General features: G+C 36.1%; 1 protein-coding gene across 2 annotated transcripts in view; it reads left to right on the forward strand.

Annotated features, from left to right (window-relative positions):
* Positions 1-19,823, forward strand: part of LOC117333120 (serine/threonine-protein kinase NLK-like) — a 47,285-nt gene continuing 27,462 nt past the window's right edge. For both annotated transcript variants that reach the window (XM_033892256.1, XM_033892254.1), the window contains exons 1-3: positions 1-412; positions 9,779-9,908; positions 16,539-16,594. In XM_033892256.1, the coding sequence (XP_033748147.1) occupies positions 234-412; positions 9,779-9,908; positions 16,539-16,594 (365 nt within the window). In that variant the 5' untranslated portion in view covers positions 1-233. The remainder of the gene's footprint in view (positions 413-9,778; positions 9,909-16,538; positions 16,595-19,823) is intronic.

Below are 19,823 nucleotides of genomic sequence, written 5' to 3' on the forward strand. Positions count from 1 at the left end.
TCACGTGACTTCTTTGTGTGTCGGACTCGCAGCGTGTGAGTCAGACAGCCTGTATCTCTCTGTATTCATCTATGTATTCAAATATATAAACGGAATTTTACCAAAATACTCTCCGATGTGGATGGAGAGGCCTTAGCGGTACTGTGTGTGCAAACGGGGACATGTGGAGATTCTGAGTACTACATTCCAAGCGATTTTCGTGCGGGCACCTTGCTTGATTTCGTGGGTTGGTTATGGCGGTGGTCGGGCAAAGACACGCTCGACACATTATAATGCCCCCTCCCAATTTACCTCCCCATTCCCAACATGCTATCCTGACGGCTGCTGTGGCGGTACCTTACTACCAGGTTGTACCCCCACAAGATGTCCAGCCGGACAGACCCATAGGATACGGGGCATTTGGAGTTGTCTGGTAAGTAAAGTCAACCCGCGAGCCATTGTTCGTGTCGTCTGTCCACAAATGATGGGTGAAATTTCACTTTCCTTTGATGTTTTAAAGATAACTACGTCTATATTAAACAAATCATGACTACAAAACTACCAATTTATATACGAACTTTCATTTTGTGTGTTTATTGTTTCCTACGTTTTGTTTGAACTGAAATATCAGTAAAAACGGGAGACGTGCTTTGTTTCTTTGTGTCCCGAATCAGCTGATCAGACCGGAAGGCACTGACAGCACTGGGGAGAACCGTAGGCTACTGCCACATATTGTCATAACAATAACTCCAGGTAATAAAAACACGCTTGACTCTATTTTCAATTGGGAAATGGTCACCATTTACATTAGATTTCACAATTAAGGTATATTCAATCAAGTGTTTACATTTTTTTCTTGTATCGGGTACGAGTCGCGTTTCATCTGCTATGTGGGTTTGAATTTGATAACTAACAAATTTTAGATATCTGAAAGTAATTCTGTAGAATATGTGAAATAATCAATGAATATATATTGATATGTTCAAATAAACCTAAAAACACAAATATTCAGACAATGGAAAAAAGTTCACCAAATATCTTGTTTACATGTTCATAAAACAAGAGTGTAAAATTTGACCTAAAAATTACTATTACTCAATCTGAGGCTCTATTGAGGTAACATACATATGCAAGAATAATAATGACATTCACTGAAACTTCAGGGGTTTTTGCACACCGGCATACCACAGTTGTATACATCTTTTGGTACATACATGTTCATCATCAATCCAGCTAAGTTCTGTTTCCGGGAACCAAAATAATGTTTTAATATACCAAACCAAACTATAAATACTGTGTTGATCAATATATATAGTACCTAATGGTTACAAAACCCTAAATAATAAAATTGAATAAAGATAAATTAGAAGCTCCCTTTAAGAGTCAATTTTGTGAGGTATTTCACGATTGAGGGTCCCAGGGTATCCAGTGGATTCTTGATTTTTAGCAATTTCAGAAGTCCAACGGGGCTCAACTCACAGTAAATTAGATATGTCCCTTAATCTAAAGGGTCGGATCTCATTTTTGGGAGTCATTAACATTTCCTCAAGGGTCTCCTACATACCCAGCTGGTGCCCTATATATAAACACAAAAATTCGACTTTCAGAGGAGTTCCTATCCCAAATAATGTGTTGATATATAGGACAAAACCTTTACCAAACACTAAATAATTATTGAGTGGAAAAGCTATTTAGTAATTAAGAACAAGAGTAGGTTGAAAGCACTTGGCTTCCATAAAAGGGCTTCCAAATAAAGGCATCAGCTTTGCTTTAGATCAAGGTAAACTTGCATGCAATAATTGTGAATTATGTAATTTTAGAGAAATGTATAACAAGATGATGTCTCTTTTACACTGTATGTATATATATATACATGCCCTGCGAGTGTGATGTACGTGCCAATATATATACATGTAGACTAGGATTGTTAGCTCACCTGGTCCGAAGGACCAAGGTGAGCTTATGCCATACCGTTGCGTCCGTCGTCCGTCGTCCGTCCGTCCGTCCGTCGTCCGTCGTCCGTCGTCTGTCGTCCGTCGTCCGTCCGTCCGTCAACAATTGACTTCTTCTTCATAACCACTGATCAGAATTTGACGAAATTTTGTCAGAAGCATCCCTATGGGGTGTGGACTCAAAATTGTACAAATGGTGGGGCTGACCCCCCAGGGGTCTGAGGGGCGGGGCCAAAAGGGGTCAATTTGGCTATATTAATATAAACGACTTCTTCTCTGAAACCAAGCAAAGGATATCGCTCCTATTTGCCTGGTAGCATCACTATGAGATGGGGATTCAAAATTGTACAAATGGTGAGGCTGACCCCACGGGGGCCTGAGGGCGGGGCCAAAATGGGTCAATATACCTATATTTATATCAACGACTTCTTCTCTGAAACCAAGCAATGGATATTGCTCATATTTGCCTGGTAGCATCACTATGAGATGGGGATTCAAAATTGTACAAATGGTGAGGCTGACCCCACGGGGGCCTGAGGGGCGGGGCCAAATGTGGTAAATTGGGCTATATTGATATAAACGACTTCTCCTCTGAAACCGAGCAATGGATATTGCTCATATTTGCCTGGTAGCATCAGTATGGGGTGGGGATTCAAAATTGTACAAATGGTGAGGCTGACCCCACGGGGGCCTGAGGGCGGGGCCAAAATTGGTCAATATACCTATATTTATATCAACGACTTCTTCTCTGAAACCAAGCAATGGATATTGCTCATATTTGCCTGGTAGCATCACTATGAGATGGGGATTCAAAATTGTACAAATGGTGAGGCTGACCCCACGGGGGCCTGAGGGGCGGGGCCAAATGTGGTCAATTGGGCTATATTGATATAAACGACTTCTCCTCTGAAACCGAGCAATGGATATTGCTCATATTTGCCTGGTAGCATCAGTATGGGGTGGGGATTCAAAATTGTACAAATGGTAAGGCTGACCCCACGGGGGCCTGAGGGGCGGGGCCAAAAGGGGTCAATTTGGCTAAATTGATATAAACAACTTCTTCTCTGAAACTAAGCTATGGATATCGCTCATATTTGCCTGCTTCAACCCCCGGGGTAGGGATTCAAAACTGTATAAATGACAGAGCTGACCCCCGGGGAGCTAAGAGGCGGGGCCAAAAGGGGTCATTTTGGCAGAATTGACGAAATGGATATCACTCACATTTGTATGGTAGCATGGTCATGGGGTGGGGATTCAAAATTGTACAAATTTTGGGGTTGACCCCCCCCCCCAGGGGACTTAGGGGTGGGGCCAAAAAGGGTCAATTTGGCTAAATTGATATGAACAACTTCTATGAAACAGCTCATATTTGACTGGTAGCATCCTTTTTGTTAGGGATTCAAAATTTTATAACGGAAGGAACTGACCCCAGGGTGCAGAGGGCGGGGTCAAAAGGGGTCAATTGGTTTAAACAACTTCTTTTCTGAAACTAAGCAATGGATATCGCTCACATTTGTGTGGTAGCATCTGGGGTTGCGCCAAAAGTCAATTTCATTTCATGGATTAATGCATTTTTGGCATAAAAACCTCACGTACCCATATAAAATGCCTATGATATATTGACATAGCAATACCAGTGACAATATACTTAATCATCATTCTTGTTTCATATCTCATGAAATCTAGGTGAGCGATACAGGCCCTCTGGGCCTCTTGTTTTGTTTGTGTACTGATGAACCAAATAGTTTTAAAATGGTATAGAACTGAACAGAACACACTGCATGGACTAACTGGAATAAATTTTAACTGATACCAATTAAAAAACTTTTCCTAGAAAATGAAATACTGAAAAATGTACTCCGAGTCAATTGTTTAAGGAAGGAGAGTCCAAGCCTTGTGGGAATTTCCCTTTAGTCTAAAATTGCTTGTTTGAACCCTTTCAATCTATATCTATCACTTAATACTCAGTCCAATATCATTTAGAGGTCACTTGTTTCAACCTTTTAAGTTAGATATTGTTTCTTTTGTGAGAAGGGGTCGCGAGTTTAAAATTTGAACCCTTTAGTCCAATATCAGGGCTTTTAATGGGCCTTATTCCCAAAATTTGCAGTTTACTCCTGAACAAATCTTTCCCAATTCACCAATTTTCTACCCAAAATGAGACAAAAAGGCCCTTTCCCAAACCAGTGAGAAAAGGCCCTGAATATCATTTGCTTGGTGAGACAGAGGTCATTCATTGGTAGCACACTTGCCTGTCACCTAGCTTGGAAGTTGGGGTTGGATTCCTGGATATTAGACATGAAAAGATACGGAGTCACCTCCCCGACCAGGTTGGTTTTCTCCAATTAACCATGTCTGTTTCCCCCACAGTAATTATAAGACCCCTTGAGCACTTCCATCCGAGCCAACAAGAGTGATTTTGTTGTTGAATAAATATTACATTTGTAGAGGTTGCTAGTTTGAGCCCCGTCATTGGGCAGGATGTTTTTTATTACCTGTTATCAATATAACTGTAGTCATACCTTATTGTGATGTAACAAGGTTTTGTTGTTGCTAACTGGCACATAATTACATACATGTGATAGTAAAGCAGAAAACATACAATTTCATAAAATATAGTTACAAGTCCTGTTAGTTGCACCAAAATAGTTGACAAAATAAATTGTCTAAATATCCTTTGTACTATATTGATACCGGTGTACATCTTGTATTTACTCCGGTATTTCCAATTAAAATGAAGACATGTTTGAGCTGAATCAAGGTTTTGGATTAAGGAGAAGGCCCCAAGCTGTCTTTAGAAACCAAAGAGATTTATGTTAACCGACCTGAATGGGCAGGGTGCTTAATCCCAGGATGAGCTGATGACTATAACACTTCAATACGGGGAGAAAACACAGGATATTTTACCTTGAAAATCATTTATGGATCATAACTTCTTGTTTATAGCTCTAGGTTAGCTAAATATTCTGTTTAGAAATCCATCCAAACAAAAAACAGGTTTAGTTGTGTAGTGAATATATATATTCAAACTGTAGCTTGTCAAAATATCGGCATTATTATGTATTTGAACCCAGTTTATTTTATAGTTCATTTAGTGCAACAATCATCAACTTGAACATCAATGTTCAGAATTTGCTTTAAAAATAAATCCGACATAAACCAGGGACATCGCCCATTGGCTTATAATGAGAGTATATTTCTTAGTGCAGTAAAATGTTTTTCTAGCCCACTATAAATTGATTATGGAGTTGAAACCCACAGTTGTTTACAGTGCAAAATGGGATGGGAAAATAGCAACTTGTTAAAATAATCTAAGAATTATTCAAATTAAAATAATGTAAGAATTATTCAAATTCAGCACTAGAATATAGGAGAAAGATATATGATAAAAGAAATCACTAGACTTTATAGAAGCTATTTTTAAGAAACCCTTGTTTGAATTAAAAAAAAAAAAAATAAGTGTCAGGTTCAACAAGTACATGCAATCGCATTTATGGTTCTATGAAATATGTACTGTCCCAAACAGACATCACAATATTGACGTCCTTCACGCGATATCCTCCACATGTGTTTTCTGCACTTCATGCCTCAAGAACTGAGGATTTGTCTTAATGTGTTGAACACCTCCAAAAGAGCAGACAAGTTGCAACAAAGAGGAAAATCTTTCCTGATGCCAATTATCGCAGACAACAAAAGGCCCAAGTTTGTGGTGTTGAATTGTGATGGCACAGATGATGAATTGGCCAGTCTCTCTGATGATAGGATAGGTTATAGGTTTGAACTACCTCTAAGACGATGTACAGTTTGTAAGTAGCCTAGAAACTTCAAGTTTATCTTTCAGTCCATGTAAAAGTAGATAATGGACATGTTTATCGGTGAGTAATGAAATCTAAGGGCACTTGGTTCTTTGTGGTATATTATGTACCTACACTACATGTTCTGTTGAACAGCAGGTGGGTCGGGCATTGGATTATTTTAAAACTAAGTCCTGCTGTCTTTTGACATAAAAATTATCAGTGGAAAATATATCAACATTCTACAAAGTTTTGTTTTAGAATTTAACTCTCCTGCATATTTTGAATTTCAATACATCTATTTTAGAAGCATTCTTTCTTTTTTATAACATACATCAGATTTTTTGTGTTCAGTGTAACTAGACACATTTTCAGAAAAATGTAATCTTCCAAAGGGAGATTACATTGATTAAACAATCTTGTATTGTTTGGTCGCTGGGTTCATATGGCTTAGTGAACAGCAAAATGGCAAGGGTCATTTTTAGACTGCAGGGTCTCCTTGAAGTAGCTTATGGCTACTTTACTGAACCACGTAGAGGGGGCCGCAGTGGCAGAGTGGTTAAGGTGTACCGACACTTTATCACTAGCCCTCTGGGTTGTGAGTTCGAAACCTACGTGGGGCAGTTGCCAGGTACTGACCGTAGGCCGGTGGTTTTTCTCTGGTACTCCGGCTTTCCTCCACCTCCAAAACCTGACATGTCCTTAAATGACCCTGGCTGTTAATAGGACGTTAAACAAAAACAAACCAAACCAAAACCACATAGGGAGGGCCAATGTGAAGTGTTTTACCAGTAAGCTTTCTGACCCTGGGACCTTTTTGTGAGTCCGAGATAAAAAGTAACTTTTTTATAAAGTGAATTTGGGGTTTCATTCAATATAAAGAAGATAAAAAAGAAATAGAAAATATTGATATAAACATTTATTGTTAGATAGAGACGTGTACCAAGATGAACTGAGAAAATGTTTATGTAAACAATTATTTTTAGAAAATGTACCTATATGAACTGAAATATATTCATTGAATTAATGTAGTTCTCTCCTGTTTCTGGAGGTCAACAACCACTTAGAACAGGGAACCTTAGCTTCAATATTTGGTATAATATGCTTGAAAGCTAGCTATACATGATTATTTTACGAATGTAAGTTTATGAAATACTCTGTCATACCTTGAATTCATACAGAATTCGTAATTCAACAAAATAAAAAAAAAATTGAAATTATATACACTTATAAGCATGTGATCAGACTTTGATATCACAACAGTAACAAGTATATAGGATTTAAGTGTGAGGTTCTGGAGATTACACTCTTTAAGCTTGTCACCTTCATCAGACAAATGACCAGTCCAGCTTATACATGTACTAATGTGTTTATTTAGTAACTATGTAGAGATTGTAATCGGCTAATTCGCAGAGAAGTTAATTTGGCTACATTTGTTCATAACGAGATAATCTGTCTGATGAATGTGACACTGATAGCTATATAGGGTGTAGTCGGCTAAACATCGCTTAAATCCAATAATATGCTGATATAGATATATAATGTATATGTATACCTACATGTATGTAGATAGTTATGCTATTGGGGCCACGGTGGCTGAGTGGTTATTGTGTCTCAACACTTTATCACTAGCCCTAGGCCTCCACTTCTTGATAGCGAGTTCGAAACCTACGTAGGGCAGTTGCCAGGTACTCCGGCCTACAGGGCAGTTGCCAGGTACTGACCGTAGGCCGGTGGTTTTTCTCCGGTACTCTGGCTTTCCTCCACCTCAAAAACCCCGCACGTCCTTAAATGACCCTGGCTGTTAATAGGACGTTAAACAAAAACAAACCAAACTTTAGGTAGTTATACCTACATGTATGTAGATAATTATACCTATATGTATGTAGATAAAATTGAGTTGATTGCACAGAGATCTAGAAATATTCAAAAACCAACAAATTAAAACTTAAAGACATATTTACAGAAATGTATTAAAATTCATATCAATAATACATTGTTGCATGTATTTATATATATGTGTACGTAATTAGCAGTACAAGTTTACCTAATGCTTGTATATTGTGTGGCCCATGTGTTGCAGAAGCAGCCAGGCAGATGTATCAAATACTTGGAATTCCAAGCAGTCTTTTTACATGATACATCCCAATATTTACATTGTGACAAAAATCACGGTGACATTTGTTTACTATCAAGATTTGGTTTGATTTTACTGTATAAAGGATTTCTCTGGATTGTGAATGATATATATGACAGTTTCAAGATACTGTTTTCCATTATATAATTTACATTCTTGAAATTTTCAACGAGATTCCAGCAAAACTTTGTGGTAAAAATCATACAATATTGCCCCTGCCGATAAATTCTATTGATGAACAGTAAAAAAAAAAGTAATTTTTTCTGTTATTTTTTTTCACCATAAATTTTTTCTTCAGTCTATGCTAATTTTGATTTCTGAAGCAAAATGTTGAGAGGATGTGTATACAATGTATATCCAAACCTGTTTTGGGTGTTTGGACTTAGGACAAAAGATTTGTGTGATTATTTAAATGTTTGCATATATGATTGATTTCATGCAAAAAGGAAAAAAACTGAACTTTTATGTATTCGGCATGTCAGGATTTCAGATATTTGAACCTTCTGATATGTTCTGCAACCTACATTCAGTAATACAGTATAACACTATTAATGCTCTCAGAATATGACATGCATATATATCCTTGTGAAGCGGAATCAAATCTGTTTCAGAAAACTGCCTAAGTCCAACAATGTTTTTAATGGAAAATGTCTTTGAAATCTAGGCAGTCATTGATTAAAGTTCATGTATGAGAGTAGATCGAGGCATTCTTCAAAGTGTCCTATATATATGCATGGTTATATAACAACTGGAACAAGGACATTCAGCCCCATCTATCAATCAACCAGCTGCAGGTCATCCTTTAAATGAACATACTTGAAAATTTACAGTGTCTCCATCTATAATTAATATAAATCACTAATTAGCGGTAATTAAACAAATAATAAATCCGGTCTTAAAAGAACAAGCAGTACATCGTTGATGATGAAAGTCTTTGATTGGATGAGTGGAAAGTTTTGCTGGGAATTCAGCATGCTTGGCATTTATCTTCTCTCCTGTATTACAACGCTATCACCCTTAGGCCCTGGCTAAAAATAGAAGTACTTAGCATGCATAAAATATCACTACGACCACATTTCTTCCAATAATCATGGCGTTGTAGCTATTTCTAGGGACATATTAATTCTCAGTTCTGTATATATGTACGCTCATGTGTAAATATTTTTATATAGTCCCATTTCTTAGGATTTTCTGTACTACATGTGTGGCAGTATGTGCCTACCAATGTAAATGTCAAATATATTGTGTAGTCTATCTATACATATTAGTTTTTGTCATGCATACATATATAGCCTGCAGCTAATTATCGCCACGGTTATCGCTACAAATGAATTCTTTGTATGCTATAAACTGCCGTTATATTTAGACAAAGATGTTAAAAACACAGAAATATTAATATGATCATGATCTGACTATTTTGTACATGTAAGACCAAGCCGAAAAATTTGTTAGTCTAGATCTGTTCGTAATTTCGTAAGATAATTATTTTATTATATAATATTTGTCGAGAAATATAAGATTCAAGACGCAAAAAGACTTGAAAAATTAGCTAAACAAAAAGAGAGTTTATAAATGGCTCTTTTTGTGTGTTTATCATAGAGAAAGTGACTTGTTGAATACTTCTATGCATATACTTGACTATGTAAGTGATCATATGTGATAAGGATCCAACAATATTTATAAGACTCTCTTAATTTGTTTCTTTTAAAAAATATAGGTAATTACTGTAGGTTATAGGTTATTACTTTAATTTGACATGAATACCTGCCTTTGTTGATGGACTGAATATCTTCGGTAACTATGTTGATTTTGTTTGTGTTTGATGGACTGAATTTCTTCGGTAACTATGTTGATTTTGTTTGTGTTTGATGGATAATGACAAAACATTTCATAGTGATTTGATTTCATTGTTTCAGGTCGGTAACGGACCCACGAGATGGAAAGAGGGTGGCCCTGAAGAAAATGCCTTGCGTCTTCCAAAACCTAGTCTCATGCAAACGGGTTTACCGGGAGCTGAAAATGCTCTGTCATTTCAAACATGACAATGTGAGTTTTCAAGTCTTAAACCCTCGCTTCGACCTTTAATTTTCCTCTTCTGTGACATTTTTTTTTTTTTTTTTTTTACCCATTTCCAACCTTAAACAAGAAACATCTAAAGTATTAATTTAACAGTATGTAGATTGTAGCAATTCTTTTAATTAATATGATAGAAGCTATATAACACAACCAATTTGATATTTAATCGTGTGACATCGATGACTACACTGTCACCTTCATCAGACTAATGACCAATTTAAAGGGTATATGTACTAAGTCTGACATGTGAAGTATCATATTGATAGCGTTCTATAACTTGTGTCATATTTGCATTACCAATCTGAAGAAAATGTTCCAGTCTAATAATTAAGATTTCAAATAATTTTGAAATACCCAAGGGAAATATGTATTATGGGTTTTTTGATAATTAAAAATTTTCTGAGTAAAAATTACCATTCAGTTTGAACATTTCATAAAAAATGGTCCAATTAGTCATATGTGGGTATACATAAAAAAAGGTCCAATTAGTCCTATGTGGGTCTACATAAAACAGGTCCAATTAGTCTTATGTGGGTCTACATAAAACAGGTCCAATTAGTCCTATGTGGGTATACATAAAAAAGGGTCCAATTAGTCCTATGTGGGTCTACATAAAACAGGTCCAATTAGTCCTATGTGGGTCTACATAAAACAGGTCCAAGTAGTCCTATGTGGGTCTACATAAAACAGGTCCAATTAGTCCTATGTGGGTCTACATAAAAAAGGTCCAATTAGTCCTATGTGGGTCTACATAAAACAGGTCCAATTAGTCCTATGTGGGTCTACATAAAAAAGGTCCAATTAGTCCTATGTGGGTCTACATAAAACAGGTCCAATTAGTCCTATGTGAGTCTACATAAAACAGGTCCAATTAGTCCTATGTGGGTCTACATAAAACAGGTCCAATTAGTCCTATGTGGGTCTACATAAAACAGGTCCAATTAGTCCTATGTGGGTCTACATAAAACAGGTCCAATTAGTCCTATGTGGGTCTAAATAAAACAGGTCCAATTAGTCCTATGTGGGTCTACATAAAACAGGTCCAATTAGTCCTATGTGGGTCTACATAAAACAGGTCCAATTAGTCCTATGTGGGTCTACATAAAACAGGTCCAATTAGTCCTATGTGGGTCTACATAAAACAGGTCCAATTAGTCCTATGTGGGTCTACATAAAACAGGTCCAATTAGTCCTATGTGGGTCTAAATAAAACAGGTCCAATTAGTCCTATGTGGGTCTACATAAAACAGGTCCAATTAGTCCTATGTGGGTCTACATAAAAAAGGGTCCAATTAGTCCTATGTGGGTCTACATAAAACAGGTCCAAGTAGTCTGTTGTGGGTCTAAATAAAACAGGTCCAAGTAAAAATACACATCATAATTGGTATTAACATTTTGTAATAAATATGTGCATTAATGTTAGAATTATTTGTTGATTTAAGTTATTACTGTCAATGTGGTGTGTTATTTATATTTACAAAAAAATCACCCTGTGATGTTTTGTTACATCACACCAAATAACACTGTTTCAGGCCCTGAATACTCTATAAACAAAATCATTTAATTTGTTTAAGATTCGTCCCTATTGACAAAAACCAAGAAACACAACATTATGTGTGCCCGGTCTAATAAAGTTCCATTAAAAATCTTACAATGGCACATATAAAGTGATTAAATTTGATATGTGTAATAAATATTTATAAGGATAGTTTCGACCTCATTGCTAACCTATTTAGTTGTCATTGATGTGTGACTTTGTTGTAACAGTTGAAATTACATCAATAATTTATCCATTGTAGCAGTAGTATGTGCAGGAGTTCCCTTGCCACAAATAATATCAGATCGAAGTAAAAAAAAAAAAAATCAATTTGTTGTGTATTCATACATCCCCTTGGCAGTCCGTAAGTTGATGAATAGAAAAAGTCTATTGAATTATTCAACCAACATGTATCCGCCGTCATAAAATTGATTTTCAATGGGGGTTGAAATGGAGATATTTATGCATATCACATACAGAGGAGGATGAGCTTAAGTATAGAATCTTATTGTGTCGATTCCCGATTAAGTTTGTGCCATGTTATAGAAATGTTTATGGTTTCTTCATTTTTTGTGCAATTACTGAAAAAGTCCCTGGTTTCCCAAAAATGCTTTTTTGCAGATCATAATCTTGTATATTTGGTCTATACTAGTACTGTTGTAATCATTTATAATATACATATTTTGTATGGAATTAAGTTTACATTTTAAAAAAAATGTCCATAGGAATGCATTACAGAATTTCATAAAATTAATCTGTTAATGCATTCCTATGGAAAATTTAAGTTGAGGGATTTTCTTAAATTAAGAAACGTTGATGAAACCAAGGCAAAGTATTCCAAACTCCACAAATAACATTTTGAATTTCTGATGAATTTTCTATTACGCAACTCTGACACGGTATTCTAAACAAAGATCAAGGGTTAAGTATTGTTGAGAGAAGGAAACCAGTATTTCATAGTACAGAAATATTCCAAACATTTCAGAGAAGTGAATTTATATGCGAAAAGCACAGTATATATGTGAACCATGACTGTAAAAATGGAGCAAATATCTGACATTTCAGAGAAGTGATTATATATGCGAAAAGCACAGTATATATATGAACCATGGCTGTAAAAATGGAGCAAATATCTGACTATAGGTAGACTTTGTGAGGTCCCTAGGGTCAAACTAGCATGGCATGTACAGCTGTGTCCTGTTGGGTAAACAGGCTTTGGATCCACACCTTTGTCTAGGTAAATCTTATAACCAAATAGATTCTGTATCCTTCCATAGTCATCAATGTGTTGATATAGACAACCAGTAGAACAGGTATATATTCACTGGTTGTAGTGGGTAGGAAAAAAACAAGGCCCAGTTGTTCAATAAGTGATTAGCCTTAATTAATAAGTTGATTAGTGAAAATCTCATTTCTCCTTTACTTTAAAATCTGTGTATATATATATATTCCTTAAAATAGTACTTTAAAATCTGTCTTTGTATATATTTTCCTTAAAATAGTACTTTAAAATCTGTGTTTGTATATTCCTTAAAATAGTACTTTAAAATCTGTCTTTGTATATTCCTTAAAATAGTACTTTAAAATCTGTGTTTGTATATTCCTTAAAATAGTATTTTAAAATCTGTATTTGTATATTCCTTAAAATAGGCAGGCAGGAATTGAAAAGAATGATGAGTGTTGTAGTTTCATAAACTTTTGTCAAATTAGTTTTACCAGAAACAATTTAATCAGGATTTTAAAATTGTTGTTAAACTGTGATTAGCGTAATCACCTTTTGAACAACTGGGCCCAGACCTTTTTCTGATTTCACAGTTCAAACTTTGGGGCAGCTCCAGTCTGTCGTGAAGTGTAGTTATAACTGGTCTTCACCATATCCATATAAGGAAGTGATGGGTGTGTCTACAGGTTGACTTGGGTATTTGGGTGTGTCCCACCTCTAATGAATAGATCTGTCATCTAGTAGACAAGGTAATTAACTGATCACCTGTGTCCTTTGTTATAAGGCAGTAGTGGGCATGTCCAGGTAAATTTGGGTAGGACCCCTTATACCTGTATATGACAGTGTTAGGTGTGTCCAGGTAAATTTGGGTAGGACCCCTTCTTATACCTGTACTTAAACCTGTATATGGCAGTGTTAGGTGTGTCCAGGTCAATTTGGGTAGGACCCCTTATACCTGTATATGGCAGTGTTAACGTTAGGTGTGTCCAGGTCAATTTGGGTAGGACCCTTATCTAACTGTACCTATATGTACACAGTATATATGGCCTCTCAGCACTTGTCTACAATTAACAGATAAATATGATTAGATATTAGATATGGTCAGTTTGGTCCTGAAAAGGTGCACGCTTCAACTATGAAGTTTTAACGTTTAATTTTGTCAAAAGTTGGTCTAGCTATAAATGTTTTATTAACCTAAACTTTAAACATAATGCCATCGCTATCGTAGAAATTAATAAAACTTTGTAAATCCAGGTATGGTAAAATTAGCTGTTATTCAGAATTGCAATGTAACTCTGCATATTTTTTGCAGAGGGTGGACTGTATTTTTCGCTTCAAATTATTATTTTTTTGTTTGGCCTATTTTCAGTATATCTTAGACTGTATAACATATAACAATGTATATTTAAGCAAATTTGCATTTACATAGGTGTGTAATGTCACATGATTTAGTACATTGTGATGTCTTGACAGAGCAAATTAGTCGGAATTACAGAAACAAATTATCACCTGGACTGGTTTTACTGGAGATGAGTCCTCTGTATTGAAATGAAATCTACAGGTCCCCACGGGGTCTTCTAATGAAATCTACAGGGTCCCCTTGGGGGTCTTCTAATGAAATCTACAGGGTCCCCTTGGGGGTCTTCTAATGAAATCTACAGGGTCCCCTTGGGGGTCTTTTAATGAAATCTACAGGGTCCCCTTGGGGGTCTTCTAATGAAATCTACAGGTCCCCATGGGGTCTTCTAATGAAATCTACAGGGTCCCCTTGGGGTCTTCTAATGAAATCTACAGGTCCCCATGGGGTCTTCTAATGAAATCTACAGGTCCCCATGGGGGTCTTCTAATGAAATCTACAGGGTCCCCTTGGGGGTCTTCTAATGAAATCTACAGGGTCCCCTTGGGGGTCTTCTAATGAAATCTACAGGTCCCCATGGGGTCTTCTAATGAAATCTACAGGTCCCCATGGGGGTCTTCTAATGAAATCTACAGGGTCCCCTTGGGGGTCTTCTAATGAAATCTACAGGTCCCCTTGGGGGTCTTCTAATGAAATCTACAGGTCCCCTTGGGGGTCTTCTAATGAAATCTACAGGTCCCCATGGGGGTCTTCTAATGAAATCTACAGGTCCCCATGGGGGTCTTCTAATGAAATCTACATGGTCCCCATGGGGTCTTCTAAACTAAAGCTCGAGTATTATGGATCTTCCAGCATTACCATATTTGGTATAATTCAAAAGTTGGTACCCCATAGCAGTACCTGTATGTTGGGTTGGTATTTGGGGGACTGTTTGATGCCTGTGACTGGCTTGTGGCCTCATATGTAGGTAGATCCACCCGAGGAATGTCAAATATGTTTGGAATGTGTCATGAATCACCCCTCCACCTCATATTTAGCTAAGTTGCTGTCTAGTGGGGGAACCCTGCATGAGCTGACACACTTCAGCATATAACTTTCTCCTATATAGGCGGTCATGGTCTAGTGCACACATTGACATTAAATACAAGCTCATACCAGCTTACAATAATCATGTAATCGCAATATTTATCAAAATAAATGCCAAAATTATCAAATAGGTAAATAAACAGTACATATATTTGTCTTGTTCTAAATTTTTCAAATAATTAATATTTATAATGAACATGTTCTGAAAAATGTGCATAGTAAAGTAATTAAGATACCTGAAGTGTAAGTCAGTGTAATTTTTGATGTAATATAAAATAAATAATGACATTTTAGATAAAAAGTTATGAAAAAGATTTAGAACAGAACATCCTGTCATCAAGTTACCTAATAGGATTTCATTTTCAATGTAAAATTATTTGAGGAAGTCTGAATCGTCAATTACTGTTTACATTGATGGAAGAACTTGTGTTGTGGTGAATGGGGGCTTTTGGAGATGGAGCTGTAGGTTATATGTGGCAGTTGTGTGTGTGAGCTGTCTCCAGTGTGCTGTCTATTGATTTTAGGAAAATCCACCCATATACTAAACATCCTGGCCAGCAGTACAGCTGCTGTGTGCCAGCAGCCTTGTTTGGTTAGCTTAAGCTGACAATGGTTAAATATATACTATCTGGCTAGAGAAAAATCCATGGCCTGGTTTGCCTGAACTTTACAGATATCAGGGAAAATTACAGATGCTGAGAGCAGTGGACTGTTTTCAATTGAATATCATAAAATGATAATTGTTTAATGTAGAATTATGTCCTTGCCAGTATAATGTAACCGAGTGGGGTGACCTGCAGGATAATTGTTAAATGTAAAATCATGTCCTTGCCAGTATAATGTGACCGAGTGGGGTGAGCTGCAGGATAATTGTTTAATGCAAAATCATGTCCTTGCCAGTATAATGTGACCGGGTGGGGTGACCTGCAGGGTGTCTGTGGCAGTGTGCTTTAGTGAGGTAGAAATGTGAAGTCTCAGCATCAGTTCTGACAAACATACCGCAACCTCCCAAAACACATGCCTGGATCTCTTACTGGGGTGGCCATCCTTAAATGAATGGAAAATGGAAAGGCTATTTTTAGTTAGGAGGGGCCCATATGAACCCTTCCAGGAGTATCCCTGGAACTTATTTAAATTCTACCGCACTGGAAATACATGTAGACAAATCCACAATTTGTTTATGTATTCATAAGCAGTATTTTATTGGTTAATTATAGGTCAAATGCTCCCGTAACCGGTCCTGACAGAAATCTACATGTATCACATTTCTGCTGTCACAGTCACGATAAATTTGTCTTCAGACTTGAATAATGATGCAGTTTTTATTACAGGACCATGGCTCGCTATTTTGATCACAAATACTTTACACGCCATATTTTTATCTCTTTGTTTCTGCAGGTATTATCAGCTCTTGACATCCTACAGCCGCCAAACATCGACTTTTTCCAAGAAGTGTATCCTTTTTTTAGAAAACAAGACTAAAAAAGTTGAAATTTCTTTGTTAAGATTTTGAGGTATTGATTTACCGGAGCTTGTTTTAGTTACACGATAAGTTCCAACTGTTAAACTGTTGATAGTGTACAGCCGTAACAAAAAGGCTGTGTCAAGTTGTGGCATGCAGGCTTGTCAATAAGGAAGTGAGTGTGTATTGGTCGAGACTATTTCCCTGTATTAGCACATAGTCTTGTATCATCTTGGGACTAGTACTGACGAGGCATCATAACAACTGACAATTATCAATGACTCTTTTATAAAGATGATATATTTTTCATCAGTTTGTTATTCACGGACAACAATGATGATGAAAGCAGTAATGCAAAAAAACATTCATTTGAGATTCGTCAAAAATATGTTTACACAAATTTTTAATGTACTCACTGGTAAATTAGCAGTTCTTTATTAATCCAAACACTGTATTACTGGTACTTTTTGTGATTTCTTGCTTGGCAATGGTTACATACTTAGTACTATATATAACTGGTTAGCATAAAATGCTGTCTAGACGGTTTATGTGTACTGGGCTGACCTCAATGTCCTTGCAGATTCCTCTGACTATGTGCTGACTAGTATTTCCCATATGCTAGTATAGTACTATTATTAGGTACAGAAAAAAGTACCCCATATCCTTGTGTGAAAAGTTTACTTACCGCAGTGCTTCTTCCAATGCAAATAAATTTAAGATAATAAAATTTCTGAAGTTCAAATTTCACTGGAAAGATTTCTTATACATCGGTTTAAGTGCTTCTTCCAGTGCAAATAAATTTAAGATAATAAAATTTCTGAAGTTCAAATTTCACTGGAAAGATTTCTTATACATCGGTTTAAAAATTCTGCATTGAAATCTGTCATTTCCTAATATAAATCAACATTGTAATGATTTCGGCCATCAATTAAGATCAACTCTCCCGTTTATTTATTGAAAGACATTCTATGTAGCAGGTGGGTGCTCATTGTTTGCAAAATGTATCAATTTATTCAGGACATGGAGCATGTATGCTGTCAGCGTAAAGCAATACACTGGTCAAGAGAAAATTTTTACTTATTGATGGGGCAGATTACCGATTGGGAGAGATTTTATTTCCGCAATATACATTTGGTATTTTTTATGGTATAATCTTATAATGAATTTCCAGTTTATTTGAATTTTTCAAAAGTAAATTATTTCCAGATTAATCGTTTATCCATTATTGATTTTAAAAACAAATTTTAAAAAATGATGACGATGATGATTGTTAATCATCAGTGTTTATATTCGGACCAATTAAACTAGGAAGTGTCCAAATTTACCAGGAGCATATCCTCAATATTTACACCACCAAATCGAGTATTTATCTTGGCTGAATGGTCTTGTATTGGTACAACGACTCCCTATCTGTATTTCCTCTGTGAAATCGGAGACACCATTGTGTATGTAAGTTTTGACGGTTGGCCAGTGTTAGTTTAAAACCCTTTCTTCTATTACTCAGAGCAAACCTGATCCACTTGTGAATGATTTTACAGGCCTGAGTTAGTTTCTCTCTATTGCACAAAAGAATCCTTTGTTGTATTTTTTTTTCTCTATACATTGTAGTTTCCGTTTAGTCAATGTCGATCTTTTTTGGTTATGTACGAGGCTGGCGATATGATCTGAAGACAGACTGGCTGATTTGCAACTTACACGCTTAGCTTGCATACAGTAGTACTGTTGTGGGTGCCCTTGACCAAAGCTATCAAAATATTATGGGCAGGTGATTTATGCATAGACAGAGAGGGGAATATTATTTTGCCCTTTGACATTACTGTACTCACCTGGCAATAAGTCAATGTCTGGCAATAAGTCTATCCATATTTGTTAGTAACTGATTTTGTTGTTTTGCAATAAACCACTACCATTTACTTTAACAAAAGTTTTTGTGTTGTTGCCCATGGGCTTATTATAGTAGTGGATGAAAAACAGTTTTTCATAGTTATTTTTGAGAAAGAATTAGCATAGTTACGGAGGACAATTTATCTGATAAACTTGTGGTTATTTATGACAAATAATTACCATAGTTACGGAGGACAATTTATCTGATACACTTGTAGTTATTTATGACAAAGAATTACTATAGTTACGGAGGACAATTTATCTGATAAACTTGTAGGTTATTATGACAAATAATTACCATAGTTACGGAGGACAATTTATCTGATACACTTTTAGTTATTTATGACAAAGAATTACTATAGTTACGGAAGACAATTGATCTTATACACTTGTAGGTTATTATGACAAATAATTACCATAGTTACGGAGGACAATTTGTTGGATACACTTGTTATTTATGACAAAGAATTTCCATAGTTACGGAGGACAATTTGTTGGATACACTTGTTATTTATGACAAAGAATTTCCATAGTTACCGAGGACAATTTGTTGGATACACTTGTAGTTTATTATGAGAAAGAATTACTGTATATATATATAATTAGTGAAAACAAACTGGCATGTAGCTACTTCAAATTACCTTGTAGGTTAAACATTGATTATATATATCTGGATATATTCCTGATGCCTGGGGGGAAAATATGGTGGATTACAATTTTTCATGTGCGTTTAAAAGCTCCCAAGATTCTCATTAGCGCGGTAATGACTTCTATCACATATCGGAAAAAGTATTGGATGTCTCGTGAATCTGGGATACTGTTGAATGCCACAATAACGTGGTCACTCTGAAATCCGCGTAGTAAATTGACTTGCATATCCATTTGTATTGATTTTGGTAGTGTTTTTCGCCTTCTTTTGTCGCCAACGTTGATAGGTTTACCATTGGGTGTAGAATACTGATGCAATCTAGCAGGTTATGCAGGTAGCAGATAATTAAAGTAGTGATAAATTCTGCAGCCAGATGGCAGCTTTGTTTCCATAGCAACAGTTAGAGAAAACAAACTGTTGTGTTCTTTGATTTGATCTTTTGATTAAAAATCGTATATATATATATAAGGACTGTTTAACCCTGTTTAGTTTAAATCATGTTCATGAAATTGAATTGTAAATTTTGCAGAAATATGATGTAATAATTAAAAAAAATATGCCAGGGGGTGGGGCGTTATTTTTGCTCAAGATAGCTATTCATATTCCTATTATTTAACAATTATCTGTATTTATGGATATGATAATATGAGCAAAGATCAAATATTCTCACACCGGTGACAGGGTTTTC

This window comes from Pecten maximus, chromosome 8 (genome assembly GCF_902652985.1).
Source record: "Pecten maximus chromosome 8, xPecMax1.1, whole genome shotgun sequence".
NCBI lineage: Eukaryota > Metazoa > Mollusca > Bivalvia > Pectinida > Pectinidae > Pecten > Pecten maximus.